General features: G+C 33.1%; 1 protein-coding gene across 1 annotated transcript in view; it reads right to left on the reverse strand.

Annotated features, from left to right (window-relative positions):
• The window catches only part of LOC129220750 (aprataxin and PNK-like factor), a 52,074-nt gene that overhangs the window by 12,885 nt on the left and 12,853 nt on the right, over positions 1-26,336 (reverse strand). Inside the window, exons 5-9 of the mRNA XM_054855179.1 lie at positions 18,886-19,466; positions 17,330-17,492; positions 11,719-11,868; positions 10,372-10,574; positions 706-848 (exon numbers count right to left, since the gene is read on the reverse strand). Of these exons, the coding sequence (XP_054711154.1) occupies positions 706-848; positions 10,372-10,574; positions 11,719-11,868; positions 17,330-17,492; positions 18,886-19,466 (1,240 nt within the window). The remainder of the gene's footprint in view (positions 1-705; positions 849-10,371; positions 10,575-11,718; positions 11,869-17,329; positions 17,493-18,885; positions 19,467-26,336) is intronic.

Raw genomic sequence — 26,336 nt, forward strand, 5'->3', positions numbered from 1 at the left:
TGGTATTTCAATATTCTATCAATATTTTATACAACTTTTGTCCTTTAGACAATAAATTTCATTTCCTAAAATCATAATAAATTGAAGTTAAACATTGGACCGAAACTTTTTGAGTGGGTGTGGCAAATTGGGGAGCACGCAGATGCAAGTCTTCTTCCACAGAATATGAAATACAAAACGAATTAAAAATAATGGTAAACATAAAATTAATGACCTCCAAATAGTAGAATCACATATAAAAGAAAAGTAGTTGAGTTTTACAGAGAGATGCAATCAGATTTCAATATGCGAAAAAAAATCGGGACCAGAGCGCAAAAAATGGTAAAATGTGTGAATTTTATATATATTCTGTAAAACTCGGCAAGTATGGAAAAGGATTAGTTTTCTTATACTTGAGGGCATTTCATGGACCCATAAGAAAACTAAGTATCTTTCCCATGCCTCTAATTTTAAATTAAAATTCAATAAGTTTTCAAGGACTTTGGGGTTTACATTAAAAAAAAATGTCTATTATACATATTTGAAAGGCTCATGTTTGAAGTTTATCCAAGCATGGTTTAATGACTTATTTTGACCTCATCCAACATTTAGCGCATCTTCATTTGTCACATGAACATAGAAAAAGGCTACTTGAATCACTAAGAAACTTATACATAAGCACACATATTTAAAAATATGAATCAACTATGCATAAATTATAATTACCTATAACATTTTTTGCCATATACACAAGGGATTTTCTCTCCCTTTGCACTTTCTGAGGCAGGCTCCTCAGCCTCTTCTGCCTCATCTTCAGATAATACTTCACTGGCACTCAGTTTAGTTTTCCTTCTCCTTCCTTTTGGTCCCTATAAAATAAGAAAGCAAACTGATTAGAATTTCAGAACGTCAAGTGCACCTTTTCCGACATTCTAAATTATTTTGGACTTAGCATTGTTCGGAATGCAGGAAATTTATTTTAATAGGATATTTGCTATTTTGCAGCAGATATCTACTTATTTTTCGTCTGCACTGTATGTGCTTATATAATTGACCTCAAGCTACATAATTGCATTATTATTCCTGTTTGACATTTGTTGAAATTTAATTGAAACAGCACTGCTATGTTCGTGTTGCTACAATGAAATTGTTTTTTTTTTTTTTGTGTTTTTTCATACATGTGATGTGTCGTCAATAAAGTGTTAGTCTAAATAATTGCAGTTTTGGATTCTTGACACCTTCTGTCAAGTTAGAGCTACTTTGTTACATACTGATACCATTTTATATGAACTTTCATTTGAAATTAAACAACATTAAACCATAATGCTGCAATTTATACCCAGGACAGTGCGTTCACAAAACACTGTCCCATGCTTTATTTAAATGAGAGAATTGCAATTTAATGAGTACTGCCTATAGAACTGCATTGAACCACTGATGATGAAATGAAAACTCAATTTCAGAAGTACAATGACTATGCTTAGAGTACAATGAAATGCTTGAATTAAACAATTTCTTGGATTAACACTGCTCAAAAAAGCTGGACTCAAGAGTATTCAATGCAGTATGGTATACCAATACATACACGAACTCATCAGATATTGAAGCAGATAAAGCACTACACATACAAGGGTCGATCCAAAAGTAAGGTTCTAATCAATTTTACAAATATACAGCATTGTCTATTCTCATTTAAATTTACATCATTGGAAAGAAAAAACGTTTTCTATTTTTACAAATAATCACCATCTTTTTCTGCGCATTATTGTCAACGGTGCCCTATCTTCTGTTTTGAGTATCACAGAAGTCCACTGGCAACCCATTTAAGAAGCAATTTATGCCTTGTTTGACTTTGTCCTTGCTCTGGAAACGTCAGCCATTCAAGTGTTCATTAAACTTAGGAAACAAGTGGCAATCACTTGACTCAAGATCCGGACTGCAATCAAGAACAGAGTAGTTTGTTGACTGTCATGTCCCACTCTGGAGGTGGAATTCTGTGACACTCGATACAGAAGTTAAGGCACCGTTGACAATAATACATAGAAAAAGATGGCGATTATGTATAAAAATAGAGACGTTTTTTCTTAGCAACTATGTAAATTTCAATGAGAATAGACAGTGCTGTATATTTGTAAAATTGATGGGAACCTTACTTTTCGATCGACCCTCGTACATATCACATTTGAAAATAATTGGATATTTTTGGAGCAGAAAAATTTATTTACAGATCGCAAAAGAAAAAAACAGAAAATATAGTGATGGTGCATGATTTTTGAACCAAAAGAGAAAATGATTTCTGGCATATTCATAATTAAGGCCATTAAATTTTTGAAGAAAGTAATGCAAAACAAACTTATAATCGTGTCATATCTAGTACATTTATTAACACCACACAAACACAAGCTGTAGTTTCTTAAACACATCGATTTTTCAGAATGTTGAATTCTTTTAGCAGCATGAATCTAAACTAGAAAAGTCTATGTATAAGAAATTTTTGCATGGCTTACACAACGTTTTGTAGATTGGACTAGCAAAAGTAAAATTCGGCTTTAAAAAATTCAATTTAAATTCCAAAAAAATCAATCAAATTAAAATTAAAAGTGCTTAGAATTGTTATGCAAATATTTTAAGTTTTAAAACAAGCAAAAAAAGAAAGAAAAAAAAAACTAAATCAATAACACTACACAACAAAAAAGAACTTTTCTCTGCATCCTTGTTTTAAATAGTCAATTCTTAAATTTTTGGTCGAAAAAAACCGAATCTGTTAGTGAATTTTTTTAATTGGCTTTTGTTTTCAAGATACAAAAACACACTGGAGAAAGATGCACAATAACTTTACATTGCCTTGAAGGGAAAGTTAAAAAGAAAAAAAAATCCTGTGCAATTAATGTTATTATATGGGGGGGGGGGGGTCCCGTTTCATTAAGCAATGATTATTTTTCCCACAGAAGAGGTTGCTTTTGGCCTATTGCTATAAACACTTCATTTTTGATTTCTTCTTGTATGTCAAAGAAGGATCATTTTTAGTAATATTTTGGCAGCATTTGGGGAGCATTAACTCAGTCCAAAGAAACTGAATGTCTGTGTTTCATTGTAAAGATATCTTAGTGAAACCTTTCCTCATGAGCATCGCTCCACAGTTATTAAGCAAAATATCCTTTAGGAAGTGAACAAAATAGAATTTTAGAGACGTAAATGTCATCAATGGTCACAGAACTTCCGCAGGGATTTCTTGACCAACTGTTTTTAGCTCTTGTCTTTTCTGCTACTTGGAAATACTTGTAATACACTCTTAAAAGCTTCATAGGAGTTTTTCTCTTCCCCTTTAAATTTTTAAACCAAAACAGTGATCTTCGTAACTGCTCTTATTTGAAGGATCTTTAAAAATTCTCTCGCTTTTTAAATATCTTGGAAATTTTGTTCTAAAGTATTAGAAAGCCATCTTTGTTCACAGCTTTGAAGTTTTTTATTATTAACAGCAGAATGAGCATGGGTGAAAGCAGAAATGGGCGCATATACTAGAGGCTCATTTTGAGTCTTTCTCTTCGCAGAATTTAAATTACTTGGGTTTTATGAAATGAGATTTTTATCCTAACTAGGGGTAGAGGTTTAGAAGACAGTAAGTCCCATAGGAGGTGCTCCTATCTGCCAGAAAAAAAGAGCATTAGTAGATTTCACTATCACAGTTTGCTCAGTTTTTTGAAAACCAGAGTTAATCTCAACTTGTTATGGTGCTTTCATGTTTAGCGAGGCAAAATACTTAGGAAATAGCTATTTTTGTGTTCGGTGGTGTAATTGTAAGCATAAAGAGCTTGACTTCTTAAAAGTAAGTGTATTGCTCAAATAAGTGTCGAGATCGATAAATAATTATCAAACAAATATTTTTAAGAACCATAAAAATTTTTCATTTTTAATGAGCTACCTACCATGACAAAATAAAATTTCAAAGGCTTTAAATTACCATCAAAGCCTTGTGTGACACAATGGCAGATAAGTGGAAAAGTTGCATGGTTATACATAAGAACATAAATATATGTGCTAAGATTGCTTTGTCTCTGTGTTGAAAATGTAAGAGTTACAGTAGTATTTCATTATTACTATGTTTTCTTTTTGGAATTTATTTACGGTAACTGATGAACCCTCGCAAAGACTAATAATGTGACTAGTAATGGAGTATTAAGATTCAGTAGCGAACATTTTCCTTCAATACTTTCAATAAAATACTACTTACTTGGGGATATTTTTGAGCATTATTAACCCATTAAGCACCGCTATATGAACCACCTTAAAAATATTTAAGTTTTCATAAGTTTTGATGTTCAATACACATCTCTAATCATATGTAGCTGAAATTTCGCAAAAAAATTTATTAGGTTAGGAGATATGGTATGGTCTCAAAATGGGAGACTTGGTGTTGAATGGGGATAACATATATATTCCTGCCACTATGTTGATACTTGAATAATTTCTAGCTAAATCCAATTAGAAAGCCCTAAAATAATTTTTATGTAATTAATACAGCTAGTTATTGGTACTTTAAGAACATATTCAACATATTCAAGCTTTAAAATGTAGAACTTTTAAGTTTTCATGAGACCCAAAAATATAAACTTTGGGCCCCTTGCAACAAAAGCTGTTGAGACCAGCCCCAGAGGCTAGCAGCAGTGATTGGAAAAACTACATTTTTTTTGTACTGAACTACAACTACAACTACTTTTTTCAAAATGTAGCAACTACAAACTACTTTTGAAATGTAGTCTAAAGCTCAAAACTCGCGGTCGCCAGTCGCCAAATGCGACCAATTTTCAAATTTTGGCGACCATTATTTTCACTTCAGTCGCCAATATGGCTACCATTCGCCAATGCAACCTTCCCTGACCCGTCTTGACATATGACCTTTCCCCAAATTCTTTTGTCCACTAAAAGTTCGGCTATCGGATCGCCGGGGATGAAGGAGGGAAGGGGGGGGGGAGTATTGTCCAATTGTGGCTAATTGTGCTATGTGTTCTTGTTCTGAATAGAAAACAAAAATCGCAATCACGGCGGCAAATTCGTTACAAAATTTCTATTTCGAAAACTCGGCTTTCTTTACACGCGATCGTAAAAATAGACAAATTTCATACACCAATTTAGTAAATTATGCTTTTTTGATCTTAAATTCATTTTTCAACTTCATTTCTCCTTAACAAATGGCTATTTCTTTGTTTTGCGGTATTTTTAAACTACGCGTTTTCAAAATGGCGTCGCGTTGCTATTGTTCATTTTTACCAGTAAAGACCAAAATATCCTTTCCAAAATGAAAAGAATTAATCTTGTACATTTGGTTTACATATGAATAAAAAAAAATGGCGCCTTTGAGTCAAAATGCACCGAAACAAGGTAAAAACGATATCGCTAAAAAAAAAAAAAAAAAAAATTGCAAGATTTTTGATTTTTTTGTTTTAATCATATTGTTTGTTTTTCCTTTTTTTTTTCTTTTTAAAATATAAAACCTACTGGAGGAGAGGACATATCCGTTTACTTATTTTATTTCTCCTTAAAAAAGTTATTTTTAAGTTTCGCGGAAATTTTCAAAATGGCGCCGCGTTGTAGATTGTCCATTTTCACCAGTTAGAAGAGGAAAATGTGTGTTCCAAAATAAATAAAGGGAAGTACAATCATATTTATAAAACACATAAATAATAAAAATAATAAAAAAAAAATGGCACCCTTGCGTCCAGAGAAGGTGGAAAGAATACGGCTGAAACCCTTTTTTCTTCCCTTTTTTCTTCCGCTGGATCTTTTATTTCATTTTTTGTTTTTTTTTCGTTTTCTTTTATATTGTTTACCTTTCTTTTATTTATTCATTTTTTGACACTCAAGCTTCGATTTTTATAAAATTCTGCATGCATTTGTAAAAACAAAAAAATATTTTTGTAGAATCGCAAATGGTTTAGGTTTTACATTCTGTTCAAGTTTTTGGTATTTTGTTGTTCTCTTTATCAAGGAACTAACTCGTGTTTTGGTTGAAAGCTGTGATGTTTCTAGAAGTTTTGAAAGCTGAAAAAAATAATAATAAAAAAAAAAGTCTGTGACCCACTTCCCCCAATTAACTCTAATTTGAATTCCGAAACTTTGAATTCAAATTATGTTTTTCGCAATCACGAGTTGCGACAAGACCCTACTGATTAGAGTTATTGTTTCTAGAAATGGCTCCACCCCCCAAGCATGTCCCTCCTCCTGGGTGGTTACGTGTGTATAGTTGTGTGTGTAGGCTTACGTGTGTATGTGTGTAAAGGCGTGCGCGCGTAGGGGAATGTGTATGAGCATGCATGTGTAGTACATGGACGCCACCGCCCAGCAAAAGTGGATTCCGGTGGACGGTGTTCAGGGCCAGCCGCGACGCCGCCGGTGGACGGTGGTGCTGCAGCCCTGGTCCAAGCTGAAAAAGGAACCACAACGTCAAGGACGGTCAAATGAAAAAGCAATCGTGATTGCTCAATAATAATAATCTTATTTATTTATTTATTTTTTTTATCGGGATGTGTTTTGCTTAAAGATAAATTAATGCAGATTATAATTTGCAAAAGATGTGTTAAATAATATCTGGGCAGGGGTGCCCGTTACCCCCAAGTTCAATTCCCCCCCTCCAAAATTTTTCCTCAACCCTCTTTTCCTTTTTTGTTTTTAGCACGTTTTTTATTTTTTTTTAAATATTTTTTATTTACTTATTTATTTTTAATTATTATTATTTTATAAGAAACGTTCTTTGCTACGCCAATGACGTACTAAATAAATAAACGGAATAAAATAAATTTAAAAAATTAAATTAAAATAAAATTTGGCTATCATTTTTTGAGATTTGGCTACCATTTTGTGAGGATCTGGTAGCCATTGGCTACCAATTCAAAATTTGAGTTTTGAGGTATAATGTAGTCGCTACTTCGCTACTTTCCAAAAAATAAGTAAATAAAAAGCATACACAATAGGTTGTCCCTCAAAAAATGAAAGTCGATTTTTCAAGTCGCGTACACTCTTGTATTTTTCTTCTTATGTCAAAACAATTGTGACGAAAAGTTTCATAAAATTTGCACAACGGCAACCCGTGCCGACTTGCACCTGAAAGTGTAAAACAGTACTTCTACGCTGGGCCAAATCGCAAAAAAAAAAAAAAAATTATTTTTAGAAACTCGAAATTTCTGTTAATAAAACATTGCCCCTGTACCCAACGCCCCACGTATATTACAAGAACATTTATTCAAATTAAAAAACATTTGATATGCCACACTTGACCTAAAATTTATAATTTTATTTAAAAACGTGATTTTTTTTTCAGTTATCTTTTAAAAAATTACATATAGATTTATATAGAATAGCAAGTTTAAAAATTACTGGTGAACACATTTACAGATCAACAATTACAAACGAATAATATAAAAATAATATATTTTAAATGGAAAATTTAACTCAACCTGAAAAAAATCCATATCTTTGAGTACTATGTGGGAGCCTTAAAAATTGCAGGAAAACAAAAATTTCTATTTAACGCTAATTACCTACTTTTCTACTTTACTGTTTATATTTTTCAGGTTGATAATTTCGTAAAATCTAACATTTCTGAAAATATGTATAAAAAACTTAATTTTTTGAAGAAAATTATAAATGTCAGACCACGTGTGGGATATCTAAATGGTTTTTAATTTGAATAAATGTTTTTGTGTTGCATATGTGGAGTATAGGAGCAACGTTTTACCAACAGAAATATCGAGTTTCTAAAAAAACATTCTGTTTTAATTTGGTCTAGCATTACACAAGTGCTGGTTAACTTTTTCAGACATGATCAGCACTTGTTGCCGTTGTTCAAATAATATGATTTTTCTTTTTTTTGACGTAAAAGGATTAAATATAAGAGAGTGTGCGACTTGAAAAGTCAACTTTTATTTTTTTGGTGGGGGGGGGGGGGGATCCTAATACACACACACCGTAAGAGGATTGAACAAAAACAGATTTATAAATTAGCTCTTCAGAAGACACCAAGAAAAATGTCCGTTATCATACTCTCAAACACTGTAATGCTCATATTTATTGTAAGTCCTCCAGAACAGTTCAATTTCATCCTTTTCTATAACAGTTTCAGTAGCTTCTTTTTATTTGGTGAATACTGTCGAATATTTAAAACTCGCTAAAATATTTTTGTTTTTCAATCTTTGGTCTGTTCACACAAAATTCACCAAATTTTCAACTCGTGAAATCACCGATATCTTCATTTTCGCGAAAATAAGTGCTTTTTTCAATATAAATATTGGTGAAAAATGAAAATTACGACGGCAAACAAACTAATGGCGTCAAACAGATAGAACGTATGGCGTCAAAATGAAATGCCTCAGGTCAGCTCGTATTTTTATGAGTCTTATTTCTCATTGCATCCGATGATGTACTTGTGTAAAATTTGCGCCAGTCAAATTCGTTTGAACCTTGATTTTTTTTCCAGTTTATTTAAAAGTAGTTTCCAGAAATCACTACAAACTACTATTTTTTGTAGTTAACTACTCACTACACTACTTTTTTTTAAAGTAGTTCGCTACACTAAAAACTACTCAAAAATGTAGCTACTACAGTAGCGTCACTACTTGTAGCGCGCTACTTCACACCACTGGCTAGCAGTGTATATTTGCAACGTTAATAAGTATTAGTATGCTAGTTATTTTCAATTTCTTGAGCCGTTGAGTCCCTTAAGGACGTCTCCCCCCTCCCTGCTCTACCCGTACGTCACTCCGAGTCTGGTTTTCATTCTTGTTTCATTACTTCTTCTTATACGTTTTCGTACAAAACGGAACTTTTCCCACACATTTTACTACCTTTTTGGTACTACCTTTGCTTTTTGCCTTAGGATTTTCATACACAAAAAGAGAAGAGGTAGGTTTTTTCTATTAACCACGTCGGGGATCGAGCAACGGTAAATGACAATGACCCGAAGCACTATAAAAAATGGCTCTTATAAAATGGAACTAAGATATTTTTGGGCTCCCTGACGGTGTATTTGTGTCATTATAGGCAAGGGTTTTTTTATAGTTAACATTTCGGTTGCTTCACAACATGTTTGATGACATGATTTATGCATCATCATAATGTTTCTAGAGATAAACGTCCAGCCTGTTTCACATTGAGAAATTATCAACGGTTAAAGTTTCTCCGATTTCATCCAACAAATTACGATAAATTGTAAAAATGTAAATTGAGACAGTTATTGCATTATCTGTGATCTAAGCGATTTCCAAGTTTTTTTTTTCTCAACTATCTAAACAGAATTTTGCAATTCACAAACAAGTGATCCTGCACTCATCTTCTTGTTTTAAGCTTAAATATATTATTTTAATATTGTTTGAAGCTCGTAGCAAAGTCAAAAATTCTAATGACATTTTTGCTTTAAAGAAAAAAAAAGTGAAGAAATTTCTCTATTGAAATTCAACCTCCCTTATTGAAAGGGGAGCCCTCAAGGGGGAGGGGAGCATGGCGCTGACTGAGTTACAAAATATTTTTATGGGGGGGGGGGGGGAATAGTTTTAAAGAGAATTTTGATCTCCTTTTACTGGAATCTGTTTTGGTGATCTGTAGAAATTCAGAGAGATGCGTCATCCTCCTTAGGGAGAATTGGCTCCCCTGTTTTTTTTAGAACTTTCTTCTAAACGAATGGAATGTCACTTGTTTCGATAAAAGCACCTGCTCTTGTCCTTGAACAACAACAGAATGTTTATATTAGAAAATACAAAGGGGGCTGTGGCTTCAACAGAAAAAAGGGGGAGCGTTCATTCACGCAAAATGGGTGAAGACTACTTCCACTGGGCATGACTTGCTCTGCTAATCATAACACGCCAAGTCTCCCATTTTGGGACTTTAGTAAATAAAGTCCTATAAAACTCCTTTAAATTATTTTTCTTGGCCCCTGTTTATTCTGATTTGAAAAAAGGTCTATTGAGCTTCATATTCCATGTTTCTAATTTCCTACATTCACATAATTTGTGGGGAAATTTATTAAATTATTTTTAGGGAATTTTTTTCCCGTGTAATGCAAAAACAAGAAATTTTTGCAAAATTTAAATTTTTTTTAAAAAAAGAATTTACATTCCAAACCTTCTTGAAAAAAATATCAATAAAATTTAGTTTTCTATCATGCATTTTAAAAAAATTCAAAAGGATATCTTAATTACTTGATGAAGAAAAAAATCTTAGTTGAAGGTTCCCGAAATGGGAGACTTGGCGCTAAATGGATTAAGAGCATATTTTCTTACTGTCTTTTAACATTTCACGCAAATTTTCAAAAATGAATAAGACTGCTGAAATTAATTTTACAAATTGAAAATGAACTAGTTTTTACTAATCCTGAAAATTATAGATTCAAAGAGAAATACAGACCTTTTTCTTCTTCTGAATGCCCCAATCACTGCCAGATTCACTACCAGAACCAAATTTGTGAGTTGGCTTTTTCGTTCTTTTATGTTCAATTTCCCAGTCACTACCAGAGTCATCACCCCGTCGTGAACCTCGCTTTTTCCGCCTCTGTTTTGGTTCTGACCTGTCACTTTGCCATTCCTCATCATCACTAACAATAAAATCCTCTAAAAATTCGAAGAAAAATACATTTTTATTACATCAATTCAATTCTAAAAAATGAGCTAACACCATTTTAAAAAAAATTATCCTCATACATATAATAGCAAATGATCGAGTAACAGCTCCTGATGTCATCAATAATGAAGTTTGGGCCACAGCTGATAATATGTTTTGATAATGTTTAAAATACAGGGAAAAGCTTTGTTGTGACAAGGCTGAACTGGATGCGGTAACTTAACTGTTTTACTGGTAAGACTCATTTTAGGAGAATGAAGAAACGAAAAAGGGGTTAACAGCTTAACGATATCTACTGGAGTTTAGGGTTAATTCACTGGAGTTAGGGTTAAAATTTCAATCATCAAAATATTACCAAACAGGCAATTGCTTTGTTCAAATGTAGAAACAATTTTCACCCGTCATACCATAACGGGGAATTTTCTAGTATTAATGAGGCAGTGAGAAGCAAAGGGATCTAAGTGGACATTTTCAAGTTTTGAGTAAAACACGTTTAAAGATAACATCCTAGGTAGACTTTCATTGAATTTTCTTTCTAAATCGTGCTGTATAGCAGCAACTACCAGGGCTAATAATGCCATCTCTTGCCCCAAGACAGAGGAGAGGTTCAGCTACCATGTGTACTGCTTATCTCCAAATTTTTAATTTTGCCACTAACATCACTTTGCTTCTCACTGCCTCAAATTAAAAGCTATTTTTACTAATTCTAATGTGTAAATAAGTTAAACAACAATTAATTTTTTGAAGAAAATTTGAGATGGTATGAAAATGACATTATGCAAGCTGTAGCAGTTTCTCAGATTCTTGCTTTTAGTTGAGTTTAAATAGGTGGGTTTACAAAAAATGAATAAAAAAGGCAGCAGCAGAATAGCTCCATTAATTTTATTTATTTTTGATGTTGTTAAAATGGATCTCTCAAAAGCGTTTTGAAAAAACCCTTAACTATTGCCAGAACTATTTATTTACCATATAATTCATTGCCAACATAAGGAACCCTTAATAACTGATTAGTACTGGTTTTAAATTTGCTGAATACCTAGCTATTAGTTTCAAACACTGAACTAAGCTCAAAGCACATGAAATTCATTTAAATATTCAATTTCCTGTATCCTGTCAAATGTCATTAATACACACCAAGTGATAGTCCTTGTCTGGTTTGTCGATTGGTGCGTGAGGAAGTTCGACCAGCAACCTGTCTCTGAGAATTGCCTTCACCTCCATCATCAAAGTCAAGCTTCTGAGCTCTTCTACGGCCCTTGGGTTTTGGTTCAGAATCCTCAGTAGCTGAAACACATAATGGAACAAAATGAATATTGCTTAAAATAGAACTCAAAGCTCATTTTTGGGTGATTTAAAACAATGTAACTCATGCAATGTTAAACCTTTCTGGTTGAAATAGCACTAAATTAATTAGCAGTCTTGATTAATTCTAGAGAATATCTTTGATATCAAACAATATTAAGATGTAACAAATCATATGTGCAATATCTGTGTATGTGAGTGCAAGAAATCCTATACACCAGGCACAGGCAATTAAAAAAATAACAGTTCTGAACGGTTTCAACTCGGCCTCTTGTCCAGTTTCTGGCAAAATTTGAAAGCTGCTTCTGTCACCAAGTCATTTTCCATGAAATTAAAACATCTGTAAAGAGCACTACACACTGCCTCAGTCAAACTCTGCTTGCATCAATTGATGCTATTGACAGATGGGGGGGGGGGGAATTATACATGTGCAGGACCATGCCAAGCCTGATCGGCGCCATCGTGCGAATGTCTTTTGGGCGCCATTATGCACTGGTGTTCCAGGAAAATATAGTAAACACCTGAAGTGAAGTTTTGTAGACATATATTAAATGGAAAAAAGTATGTTTGGCATTTAATTTATTCAAAAAATAATGTGAATATTTAGCTTTGGAATATGTTTTTACTTCATAACTCAAAATTATTTTGAGTTCAGCAACTCCTCTGACATGCTAATAATTTGTTTTGGAAAAAGAAAATACATTAACTATCAAAGATAATGATGTTGCCACTTTGAACATCCATCTAATCCCTAAAAGATAAAAATTAAATAATTGATAAATAATAAATAATTGATAAAACTTTTATGCCTGTCAAAATATGACAACATAAGCAGTGGAGCAGCAGGGAAATAATTTTAAGGAGGCACATTGAAAATATCTGCTATAAAAAAAAAAGAACTTGGGAGAAAAAAGAACCCCGGGGAAATTTTGAAACTTGTACTTTTAAACACGCAATTTTAGACTGTCTTTGTTGGTGTTATGGCGCGAATGTACAAGGGGCTCTGTGGAAGTTTCTAGAAGTTAAAGCTTTAAAACGAGATGATAGGTCATATTTACTGACGTTAGGGTAAGGGATGGAACTCTGGAACTCTGAGCGATCTTTTTTTTTTTTTTGAAAAATAGATTTAAATTAATTCTTTCTCTAAACCAAAAACGCAACTGCAGACAACTTCAAAGATTTTTTTCGGAAATCACATTCTGGAGCTCTCCCCAGGAAATTTTTTTCAAAATTAAAGTCCTAAAAAAGTAAACAATGTTCTCTGATGTTTGAAAGAGATGTTCAAAGGCTATTCCATTTAAAATTTTTGTTAAGTCATGTTTGAAAAACCTACTTTTTGATGATATTAAAAGAAGGCAGTTCGGACGACCTTGCACGAATATTTTCTGAAATTTAGGTCTTAAAAATGCGATTAAGACCATATTTGGTAACATTAGAGACGGCAATCTTTCGAAATTGAAGCTCCAAAAACAAAATTCCAGGTTCTAGGTGGATTTCGAACGCATTTTGAAGCTATGTTGGTTAGCATTCAGGGATTTTTCCTGGATATTTTGGTAAATTGAAGATCTGGAAATAAAATCTGAGATGCTATGTAATGCTTTTGGCGGAGGGGAGGGGGGAGATTCAAAGGAGTAGCATTTTGAAGACTTGATTTTCAGACGAATTAGAAAAAAGAAAAATGGAAAAGGGGGGGGGGGGAGGGTAGCTGGCCAATCAACTGTAACTATGGAAAAATTTTAATTAAAAGATTTCTTTTTCAAAGAAATTGAGTTTTACCTCAGAGTAATTATTTTTTTCTTATTAAAATAACTGTTTTCCTGAGACGAGAGAACTGTTTTCCTGAGTTTTTTTTTCGTCAATAATAAAGAATATTTTTGAAAACAATTCAATTCTGCACTCTGGAGAGGAGAGGGGGAGGGATAGGGTGGCGCAACCAGAGGAGTACCCCATGGAACCCCTCCCCATTTTTGGTTGTGCCACGGAGCAGGAGGGTATTGATTACTATAGTTGTAAATTGAAGGATAATAGGGTAGACCGGGACATGTTTATTAGGATTTTTTTCAATGAATTTTCTAATTTTTGTTTTACCTTAGGAAATTTTAGACATTACGGTTTTATGAAGCAGTTAATGGAGTCAAAATTGGTATATCCAGTTGTTGCTCAGCTTATGTGTTAAACCATTAAAAAAAATTTTTTTTGAGTCCAAGTCAGTTGTGTAAACTTGCTCCATCGCCAAGTTTGGATTTCTTTTTAACGTGCATAAAAATTTAATAACATTTCAGTTCATACAACTACAAATCTCAAAAAAGGATAAAATTCTGTTAATATTTAAATATTTGTTCTTCCTTAACTAAATATTTTTTATTCACAAAAAGTGTCAAAATGTTCAACTCAAGATTTACTCGACTTGGTAGAAAACAGATTCTTTCTGCATACTAGATCGAAGCTCGACTAAATGCTCAAAAACTTGTGAGAATATTGGCTAGGGAGCAGCATCAATCTGTTATGACTGTTGGCTCTCCAGTTATAATTCATTTTGAATAAAGGACACTGCGTAAACACATTAGGGTAGACTGCCGGTCTACCCTTATGTAGAGGATATTCTACCCTAAAATCCGAAACTGGAATTCTTTCCAGTAAGACAAATGATTCTAAAATACGAAATCGTTAAAAAAGCACTGATTTTAATTTCTAAAACAAAAATACTGACCAAAACTCTTTCTTTAATTTAGTATGAAAATGGGTAAAGAAAAAGGGAGTGGGGGAATCATTTAATAATACTCAAGTCGTTACTTTTCAGAACTAAAAAGTTAACCTAAATTATTATCCACAATAATGTATATACTACACGCAAGTAAATAATATGCAATTTTGCTTATCGTATATTTTTATATATAATAGCATGATGTAGCAGAATTACTATAAACAATAGTTAAAAATTACAGACATATCGCAAATTACAATATATCACATATATTCACCGCAAGAACCAAAATGCTACGACTCCACATATGAAAAAAATGCTTTATGTATGCATTAATTAGCACCATGTGTTTCCAACGTAAAAGGGTCATTCCTCCGTAAATTGCGGGACAAAAATACGCTTAAATTTTATTAACATTTCGTCATATTTCTTAATATTTTAATGAAACAGGGGTAAGCAATTTTTTTAATCTTTACATTTGATACAAAGATACTCCTGACACAATTATATTTTTATTAAACAATTTTGTTGTTTAAAATAAAATTTATTTGCATGCGTCACGTGCGGGACATCCAAAGTCAACCTCTGGTAACTTGCTTATGAATAAGCTAATATTTTTGCTCTATTAATATAGCAATGACGAAACAAATTGTAGATTTTGAAAGCTATGGTTATAACGTAAAGGAAACATGTCTCATTATAAGATAAATAAATACCTTTGTGCTGAATAGTAAAGTCAGAACAAACAACGTAAGTAGAAGCACAAATTTGTAAATTACCGCAGACACGTGTTTCGGCGTTACAGGGAACGCCTTTTTCAATGCAAAAAATAATGAGCTTATGGATGAAAAGACATCCGACAAAAGCCTTTTGTCGGATGTCTTTTCATCCATAAGCTCATTATTTTTTGCATTGAAAAAGGCGTTCCCTGTAACGCCGAAACACGTGTCTGCGGTAATTTACAAATTTGTGCTTCTACTTACGTTGTTTGTTCTGACTTTATGTCTCATTAGTTTAGAAATAATTAATTTAAGGCATTGAAAAAAAAATATGTAAATGCCCATTCCATTGAAAATGGTCATTTTGTCCCGCACGTGACAGTTCCTATGTTTCATAAAAAAGAAATAATTTTTGAAGAAAGTTTTTCCTTAAGAAGTCACACATGCGTTTGTGATTTCTTAAGCAACACAATTTTGTTACTAATCCTTTTAAATTATTACTTTTTATGAATTATATGAAGCATCACGTGCGGGACAAAATTACCGTTTTCCGTGGAATGGCCCAAAAGATTGCACTTTTAAATAGCATGTTTAGAAACAACAAGGCAGTAATTTTTCCTTTTAGATAGGCAGTGAAACAGATTGCTTGTTTTAAAGAGCAGTATTATTTCACCACTACTATTTGAACGAAAAGTTAATTTTTTTTTTGGTGGGAGATTTGGTGGAGCATTTTTGATTGGTTGAGCTCGGCGCCTTTTTGACTCTGGCAGCGTCATGCGGCGCACAACCTTGCACATCGGGACAGTGCAGCCCTGTACACATGCACAACGGCTCAAGGTCAGCTCATGCAAACACTTAATTCATTCAGTAAGTTACCACCCTATAGCCAGGGCTAAGGCAGAAATACAAGAAATACACTGCCAGCTCAGTCAATTCCATCTGAGGACTGCAGCCTTAACCCTGGCTACAGGGCGGTAACTTACTGAATATACCTGCCTTGCCTTCAATATTCGAGTTGAACTGAACCTTTGCTTCGGTCACTCGCCTGGCCAGTGCTGATTCTGTATTAGCTACCAGTTTTTTTGGCACTCTTGGCTTCCTTAAGAGGTTTTCCACCTCCAGTTCAGTCACTGTCCTATGCCAGACTGATGAGTTCTAATAAGCACAAAACTGCAGTCTTCAGGTGGAATTGACTGAGTTGGCGGTGTATTTCATGTATTTCTGCCTTAGCTCTGGCTATAGGGCTGTAACTTACTGAATAAACTTGCCTTGCCTTCAATATTCGAGCTGAACCTAACCATTGCTTTGGTCACTCTTCTGGTCAGTGCTAATTCTGCATTAGCTACCAGTTTGTTCGGCACTCTTGGCTTCCTTAAGAGGTTTTCCACCTCCAGCTCAGTTACTTTTCTATGCCGGGCTGATGAGAGCTAATAAGCGTGAAACTGCAGTGCTTGGCTGGAATTCACTGAGCTGGCAGTGTATTTCTTGATTCAAGTCCATCAGGTTTTCCCATACACACAAAAAAGACTGTATACTTTTCTAACAGACTTCGTGTATGTGTGTGTGTGTATATACTGCGGGGCCAAATAAAGAAGGTTGAAAAATATTGTAATACTACTATCATTAGTGTCTTACCAAGTTAAACTGGTGATAGCATTAACATTAAAAAAAGTACGGAAAAGAAAAATATGTCAAACTCTGTAGTTTCACAATAACCTTTAAAAAAAAAAGATTTTACACAGAATTAAAAAAAAAAAATCAGAAAAAAGAATTATTAAGTTTTCTACATTACTTAAAGCTTTTTTTAGCACTATATATAAGCAGAACCATTTTTAATCCAACAAATTTGCATTAAAAGTTCATGCCAATGAAATTAAATTTTTTTTTTAAAGGAATCACGAGTAAAAAAATAAGTTTTGTGTAAACATAAGCAATGCCAATAAATACAGAATAAACAAAATTGGAAATTACTTAGTAGTAGCTAAGCAAATAGCTATTGAAAAGATGCATAAACACATACCTGCTTTTCGTTTTGGAGGTGGTTTTTCTTTTGGAGGCTGTTTAGTAGCTTGTGTTTTCTTCCGTGCTCCTTTTGTTGGTGGTGGCATAGTGTCGGAAGAAATCCAATTTGGAAGGTCTCGATTTTTTGAGTCATTTCCTTCTTCAGTTTCCTTTGAAGACTCCTAAGAGCAAACAAATAAAATTATATGATTTTTGATTTTTAAGCTTACAGTGTTTTTCGTTTCACACAGACATTTACATCTGCATTTCAAAAACAATGCAACAATATGCATTGGAAGAATCAGCTTCTGGTTTTGGAGGGGGTCATTTTCAGAAAGTTCAATTTTTGACTGCAAATAAGGGGTGATTGTTTTTCGACTTCAAGTATAGCATTAGCATGATGATATCTATACTCGTATCAAAAAAACAAAAATGAAATAAATAACAGAAGTCCAAAGAAAAAATAGAACTTGCAAATTTAATTGCATGTTTAGCAAATACTCTTGAAATTTATCAATTGTTTCATGAGTAATATAATCTTCGTACATTGAAACAAAAGAACCTGCTTTTTAAAATTTGTATTTATATTTATCGGAAAAAAAAATCTGATAGAAAGAAATTTCATTTTAAATAAACTTCATTATATATAGCAAAGATCTATTTTTTGATAAGTACTGATTGTTATATCCTACATAAAATTATACGTTTGTTTTCAAAACTATGCAAACACTTGAATTTATATAATTACATTATGTATTAATATTGTCAAGTATATATTGTCACATGGGAGCAATAGTACAATATTTAATCCCAGGAAAAGCAGTAAAATATTCTACTGTTGCTTTGAAGTGACGATATTATCTTTGGAACAATATATTTCTACCACCCTTTTATTCAGATGAGTTTCAGTGGTGGTATTTTATTATATTCTTTTGTTTTGCGTATTCATTAAGCCGAATTTTCAATAAGTCGAATTAGTTTCGCATTCTCTGCAGCTTCGACTTATTGAGTTTTACTGTATTTAATTTCAGTAAAACCAACTGCAGTGGAGTCACAGCGCACGTTTTCATCAAGTGCATTACTTTTGCCTCAAAAATCATTTTCCATACCCTACGAGCGATGCTTTGTTAAGACGCATTGAACAGTTTTAGGGTACACTTTTGCGTATCAAACGCTAGTTGCTAATTGGGATGTGATTTTTTTAAAATCAAATTAAGGAAATTGAATGGGTTTCTAGAAGAAGGGCATATGTTACACTTTATTTTCATTAATATTTAGTCCTTGATATCCTAGAAGAAGGTTACAAATGAAAAATAAATTTTTAATCTGTAACATATGCCCTTCTTCTGTGGACCCATTTAATTCTTTATAATAATTTCAAAACTTTCAATCCTTATTAAGTTCTCATAGTTCAACACACACTTTAGCATGCATTAACACAACTTGAGGCAAGACTTTTTGAGTAAATATAAAGATCTATAAAAAGAACAAATGAAATCAGATTTTTTTCTTATGTACATAATTGTTTAGGAACAATACATAATTAGCATCAAGTACAAAAAACTTTTTACTTACATTATCCGGATTTCCATCACCATTGCTTTCCCCAACGTGATCTATCCTCTTAATTTCAGTAGCATCTTGAGCACTTTTAGAATCTTTATCAGCTTCAGGTAGTGATTCCTCATTTTCTGTTTTTTCTTTAAGAAATGCATCGTTACCAAGAGTGGATTCATTTTCTTCGGTTATTTTTTCATTGAAAGACTTGGGCTTCTCTTCCTCAGCGTTCTTCTCACTCTCTGACACGGATTCAGATTTAGGCAACTCGGTATTTTCTTCTTGTGTGCTACACTTACTTTCAGCAACAACGTCATCTTCACAGCTATCCTCTTTGGCATCCTGCACACTTTCATTTGACCCCTTTTTTTCATTCACTGGTGCTTCAGAGGAACTGTTTTCTTTTGATGGTGACTTTTCGCTTTCTGAACACTCTTCTTCTTCTTCATTTATTTTTTTATCCTCACTACAAAATTGAGTTTTATTTTCACTTGTGATTTCAGAAATTTTCTTAGAAAATGTATTTTCTTCTTTGGAATAACTTTTATCAATATTTGCTAAAAGTTCGTCTTCCTTTGTAAAAGCTTTCTCGGTAACAGCTAAAAGCAATAATAAAAAATAAACATCAATCAATTGCTGATATAAGATATTGTAGATACAACATCATAGAAGAGAAGATAGCATTTAAACATTTACCAAAAAAAACTTATTCTAAAAATATTCTAAAAATATTACTTGGTGTAAACAAAGCGTAAGAAATATCCAGAAATTTGAAATTCTTCAACCCTGTCTGCATCAGTGGCATAGCCATGGGGGGATAGGAGGGTCAAACCCCCCCCCCCTCCCCCCCCATGAGCCCCAAAAATATTATTATTCAGTCGAACCTGAAGGGTTCTGTTTGTGAGCTAAAAGATTTTTATTTAATATAATAGCTTTTATGACGGTAAAAAGCTTATGTCTTCCTGTTTTGCGCAACATTTTTTCTCTTGGAAACAGGGCTTTCTTTCTTATGACGGCAGTATTGATCAAGGTATTTTTAAAGAAGAAATTTGTTTATAATGTCCTTTGTTTTTTAATTGATAAAGAGTTTATATATATATACTTTAAACTTCAGAAAAAATACCCCCCCCCCCCACCACCCAAAGATTTTTCCTCGCTACGGCACTGGTCTGCATAGTTACTCATTTAGAATTGGTCAACATTAATTTAATGTACAAATACTCTAAACAATAAGAATTAGTTATGCTTTATGCATAGAAAATAAAGAAGCATAGAGTCATTCCATTTCAAATCAGGCAGGCAGGTATGAAAAGTGTCATATGACCATCACCGATTTTTTTGAAAAAAATACAGTAGTTACAACTAAGGTACATATGAACTATCCCAAAAGGATTTTGCAAGAAAATTTTTTTTTCTTCAGTTACAGCCTATTAAAATTCTGCACAAAATCCGCCATTTTGGAAAAAACCGGCAAAACACTCCATTTGAAATGGACACTATTTCAAAAGTATTTAACCTATTCGAATAATTCTTTTTTCTAAAAATAAATAAGGACTCATATATCCTCTAGACATCATTTTTGAAAGTTTAGTTAGATTTTTTGATAAAGAAAAAAATTCATTTTTGCCGCGAAAAAACTGCATTTTTACCGATTTTATGATTTTTTTTCTCCATGAAAAAAAAGTTTTTTTTACTAAACGGAGATGGCAGTCTAAAGCCCTTATATGATAGTTTCATAACATATTTTATTAGAATCCTTGAGTGCATACAACCTCGTAAATAAAATTTGAAATTTTGAAAATTTTCAAAAATTAGCGATTTTTGAAGTGATTTTACTCAAAAAACCCATTTTTTAAAAATCTAAAAATAGGCTCATTTGAACCCCATATAATGATTAACTAGTGGATAGACACCGCATCCGGTATTTTTTCCCATAAAATGTTTTATGATTTTTTGAAAGTGACCTTATCGTCCATGGCATGAATGTAAAATAAAAATGTCTAATAATTTCAGTCACTGAAAATCTGATTATATTAATGCCTAATAGCTACAAAAACGGTGCACTTTATCAGGAACAACTAAAATCTTACTGACTTTTAATAATATATCAGTAACAAACTGCTTTTGATGATCCAGTCAATTCGTCTTTTTGTAAGACTCTGTGTGTAGTTTATAGATAGAAGAGCCTTTGGTGATTATATTAATGACTAGCTATGATAATGATGTACTTTATCAGTAACAGTTAAAATCTTTCCTTTTTTTAAAATAAATATTAGTTTATTTCGTCTCCAAAGCTATGCATTCACCGTTACTTTCGTATGCAGCAACAAATCATATTTTTTCTCTTTCAATAGTCATTCTCTTCAACTCAGTTACACGACAGGGTAATCATCAAAGGGAAGAACAATACAATGCATTTAAAACGATTAATTTAAATTTCGTGCTTTGGTTGTCATTGGCGAATGTTGTCACATAATTTTTGGATCCTACCTCGTATGATTACTTTTGTACGTAAGAATATTTATACTAAATTCAAACCGTAAAACTCACTTGTAGTTTAAGAATTTAAAAAGCCCACCTGTTTTATGAGAGAAGTAATCAATTGAACATGGTTGTAAGTTGAGGTAACCAAACAGATCACTAAAGGTGACTATTATAGCCAGGGATCCAATTTCTAACAAAAGAAGAGCAGGATCCCTATAGTCTTCAGAACTTGTTTTAATGCTTAAGTGGCCTGAATTCGGTCAAAAATACAAAAATTCGAGTGAAACAAATAAGGAAGTATGGGAGCTCAGCTCCCATAACAATTAGGCAGATCAGCAGAAAAATATATTTATATAACGAAATACAAAAAGGCGAATTGACTGGGTCATCAGATATTTTGAAAAAAAAAAAACTGCTGGGTTTTATTCAGAATGGCATAGGAATGATGTGAAAAAAAATTGGACTTCATATTCGAATTCAGTTTTGCGTTATTTTGGTTTTACTACAAAATTTCAAGGTGTACGAACGCTTTTGGGAGCCACTGAATTAGCCATTAATATAATCACTAAAGGCTCTTCTATCTAAAGGCTACACACAGAGTCTTACAAAAAGACGAATTGACTGGGTCATGAAAAGCGGTTTGATATTGCTATATTATTAAAAGTCAGTAAAATTTTATTTGTTGCTGATAAAGTGCACCATCATTGTAGCTATTAGGCATTAATCCATTCATATGATCAGATTTTCAGTGACTGAAATTATTAGAAATTTTTATTTTACATGCATGCCATGGGCGATAAGGTCACTTTCAAAAAATCATAAAACATTTTATGGGAAAAAATACTGGATGCGGTGTCTATCCACTTGTTAAGCATTATATGGGGTTCAAATGAGCTAATTTTTAGATTTTTAAAAAATGGGTTGAGTAAAATCACTTCAAAAATTGCTAATTTTTGAAAATTTTCAAAATTTCAAATTTTATTTCCGAGGCTGTATGCATCCAAGGATTCTAATAAAATATATTATGAAACTATCATATAAGGTCTTTAGACTGCCATCTCCGTTTAGTAAAAAAAATTTTTTTCATGGAGAAAAAAAATCATGAAATCGGTAAAAATGCAGTTTTTTCGCGGCAAAAATGAATTTTTTTCTTTATCAAAAAATCTAACTAAACTTTCAAAAATGATGTCTAGAGGATATATGAGTCCTTATTTATTTTTAGAAAAAAGAATTATTCGAATAGGTTAAATACTTTTGAAATAGTGTCCATTTCAAATGGAGTGTTTTGCCGGTTTTTTCCAAAATGGCGGATTTTGTGCAGAATTTTAATAGGCTGTAACTGAAGAAAAAAAAATTTTCGTGCAAAATCCTTTTGGGATATTTCATATGTCCCTTAGTTGTAACTACTGTAATTTTTTCAAAAAAATCGGTGATGGTCATGTGACAGACCCTGCCTGATCTGAAATGGAATGGCTCCATACAGATATCCAATTAATCACAGATAAATGATTTCTTTTCCTGGTGTAAGCATTCATCACCAACACTAATTGCAATAAAAGGAGAAAGGCCCAATTCTAGACAACAGGTAAACAGTTAAACACCGTTCTAAAATTACTTACAGCAAAATCTAAACATTTTAAGGTAGTGCATACTTAAATATTAACTCTTTCTCTTTTTTAAAAATATAATTCCAAACTTTTGTTCATGAATTGTGGAAGCAATTTTTATTTTATTCATATCTTTGAATTCAAATACATTTTATAATTATTGGTTACTACTTCTCTCAACAGTTAAAAGCTGAAAAGAGATCTTCTTACAGGATTTTAGTTTTTACATCTATATCTTTTATTCTTATTTGGTTCAGTGGCGCCGACTCCATGGGGCCTGAGGGGGCCCGAGCCCCCTCAAAAATATTTTTGAGGGGGCAGAGCCCCCCCCCCCAATAAATCAAGAAAATTATTAGTCATATTATGCTTTCTAAACCCATAAATTTATCTTTTATTTTTCTTGTTTGAAGATAGTTTACCTTGTAAAATACATTCAGTAATGAGTTAAAACAAATAATTATTATGGTAGTAAGCAGGTTAACTGAAAACGAGTGGTGTGAATAATGATGGTGTTACGGTGCTGCAAGCACACTAAGAATTTGTCCCAGTGCGCAAACTTACGGGTCAAGTCTGTTGCCAGTGGGCAGCGCTGCAGTGCGCTCTTCTAAGAGTTGCTGATCTGGAAAAAATATATGAGGGTTTGATTTGTATATTAAATGGGAGGCCTGATAGTTTTGAATGCTTTTGGGAATTGTGTTTAAAAGGATAACCTTCACAAAATGATGATCCTTTTTTTCCTCGGAATCGACGTATACCAAAGAAGTACGAAAACAACAAAACCAGCTCACTGCACACTTTCAAAATCCCAAAGCACTACAAGGCAATACATTGAGGTTTGTGAAATGGTACAATCTTGCATTATTGGGCGGTTTACATCAACTGAACTCACATAAGTCATTGCAGTTGAACAAGAGTGTTTGCTTTTATTAAACAAAAATGAAACAAATTTTGAAAAATCAAGTGAGTTTTTCAAAAATGACCTAGACATTGAGAAACTGCGTTTACACTTGAATATGTCAGCCGATATCACTTATGAAAAAACAACTGGTTTTAAAAAACATGCATTAATTAAATTACCTTTTTACAAAAATACTGTGCGTGTTTGTATTTATTATTTCCTTTTTTCAAAGCCAAAAAATATGTGTCAGGCTTGTCGAGTTTTCGGGGTTCTAATATTGATTAAATGACTTTAAAATGCTTCAAAAAAACTTTGAAGCTCACTATTTTTGATCTCAAATTTAGAAAATTTCCCACGGCAAGACGCCCCCCCCCCCCCCGCCCTTCACAATATTTTTTTTTAAGTCGACATCTCTAGGAGTGCCCTTCTATGCAAGTCAAGTGCCCTACCTTTTTCAATGCCTCGCTACGGCACTGCACGGCTCCCCGTAGAAAAGGACAAAAAACTGTCTCTTTCTAAGACAAGTGACATGATCTAGCTGAACTAGAAAATTTGTATACCATTTTTTAGATTGTTTTATGTTAAAAACGCCATGTCACATTTGTTTAAATTAAACACCAGAAAATATGTAAATTGGCATTTTCAAGGTACAAAATGCTGACCTTTATTTGGAAGGGGGGGGGACCTACGTGGGATTGCGTAACCACATATAAACCCCCGGTGATGTCTAGCCCCCTCAATTTTTGCAAGTCGGCGCCTCTGATTTGGTTCTTCAACGATCCATTACGTTCGTTAATGGTGAGTGGGGTAAAATGTAACCGTTATAATGTCCTCCAAGTTCCCATTCTAAATTAATGCCTTTGGGGCTGCTGAACAAGGAGTTGTTTGGCTTTAGGGTTGGGTTCAAAATTATTGAAACTTTTGATAGCTGGTGAACCCATCTAGCGTGTGCTGTTTAAGTTACATCAGAGTTCCTTGGCGGTGGTCTGTAAGTGTAAGCCTATACTGCTGTGTGTAGGTAAACGGCACTTTCTGTAGAAATGAGTTTTCGAGATATTTGAATCAATGTGTGTCAGATTTAATACTAGCCATAGGGAAATCCTGGAATTAGATGTTTTTTTCGCACCTTTTTTTTAGCAGAAAACAAATAAGCAAGCTTGTACAGTAAAGCTAATATACAATAGATGACAAAAATGCAAAAAAAAGAAATTGCAGTTACTGCCCTTTGCCTGCACACGGCAGTATAGCTTTCTGCCTTAAATTGGGTAGCATTGTTTACTCAGGTTCAGATACCAGAGTGGTTTAAGCAACAACATTCCTCTATTATCTTGAATACCATAAAAATCAAGTTAAAGCACTCTTAAAAATATTTGAAACAAAAAAAAGAAAAAAGAAAAATAAAAGAAATATTAAACAATTATGTTTGTATTAGTTTAAACTTAATTCTTTCTCAAAAAACAAGTATCAACTAACTGTAGATAAAACCTCTCTTGAACATGAAATAAATATTTAAAAAAAAATCATTTTTTGATAAATCACAAAAATAAAAATCTAAAGGGGGCATACTTCTTTAAAATTATTTCCAGTTTTCAAAATAGTTCAACAACTTACAGGATGCAAAAGAGTTGGAGTCGCTAACATGGCACGCAGTTTTCGGCGAAGTAATTGATGCTGGTGCATTCCCCCCCCCCCAAAAAAAAATGTTTTTACTTATACATAATAAAAATTATGAAAATTGAAATCTAAGCAATACATTATCTATCACTGCATGTGATTTAACCGGTTGGATGGGGCCCAAAAGACAGCCTCTGATTTTTGGGCGAAACCAGGAGTCGAGCAACCCCTAATCCAGCACCACAAGAGCTATTGATTTGGAATGGGAACTTGAAGGACTTTGCGACTTCCAACAAATTTAATGTGCTACAATCACCATCAATGAACATGGCGGATCTTTGATAGGTTGGCATCCAATTCGGGACCCTCCAGTTACGAGTTGATGACTTACTGATCAGGCCTCTGCGGACCCAATTGTATTAGAGATATTCCTGAATGGTTCATAAAAATTATGCCAGAATAGAAACTAACTGTTTCTATTGTGGCATAATTTTTAACTAAAATTTTGTAGAAATAAGATTGATAGTTTATTTTTTGCAAAGCACCTATCAAATAAATAACATATTGATAAACTTAGTTTGCAAAAATAGTTTTCTCTTACAATTACTTCACTACTAGAATGAATATATTATTAAACAGGAGCTTTTGATTAAAATTGGCAGAAATTCCTCAACAAATAAACTTTATTAAAAGCACTAAAAATGCATTAGAATGATTTTTTTTCTTGCAGTGACGGAAAGGGAAACTAGCTGTGGTTTATTTCTTCACTAAGAACGTTTTGGACAAAGAGTCATCTCATGCGATCATGAATTATTTCCTGCATTGAGAGTATATTTATGGTTAGTCCAAGTTTAGTTTAACAAGTC

Source organism: Uloborus diversus, chromosome 4 (assembly GCF_026930045.1).
Source record: "Uloborus diversus isolate 005 chromosome 4, Udiv.v.3.1, whole genome shotgun sequence".
Classification (NCBI taxonomy): Eukaryota; Metazoa; Arthropoda; class Arachnida; order Araneae; family Uloboridae; genus Uloborus; species Uloborus diversus.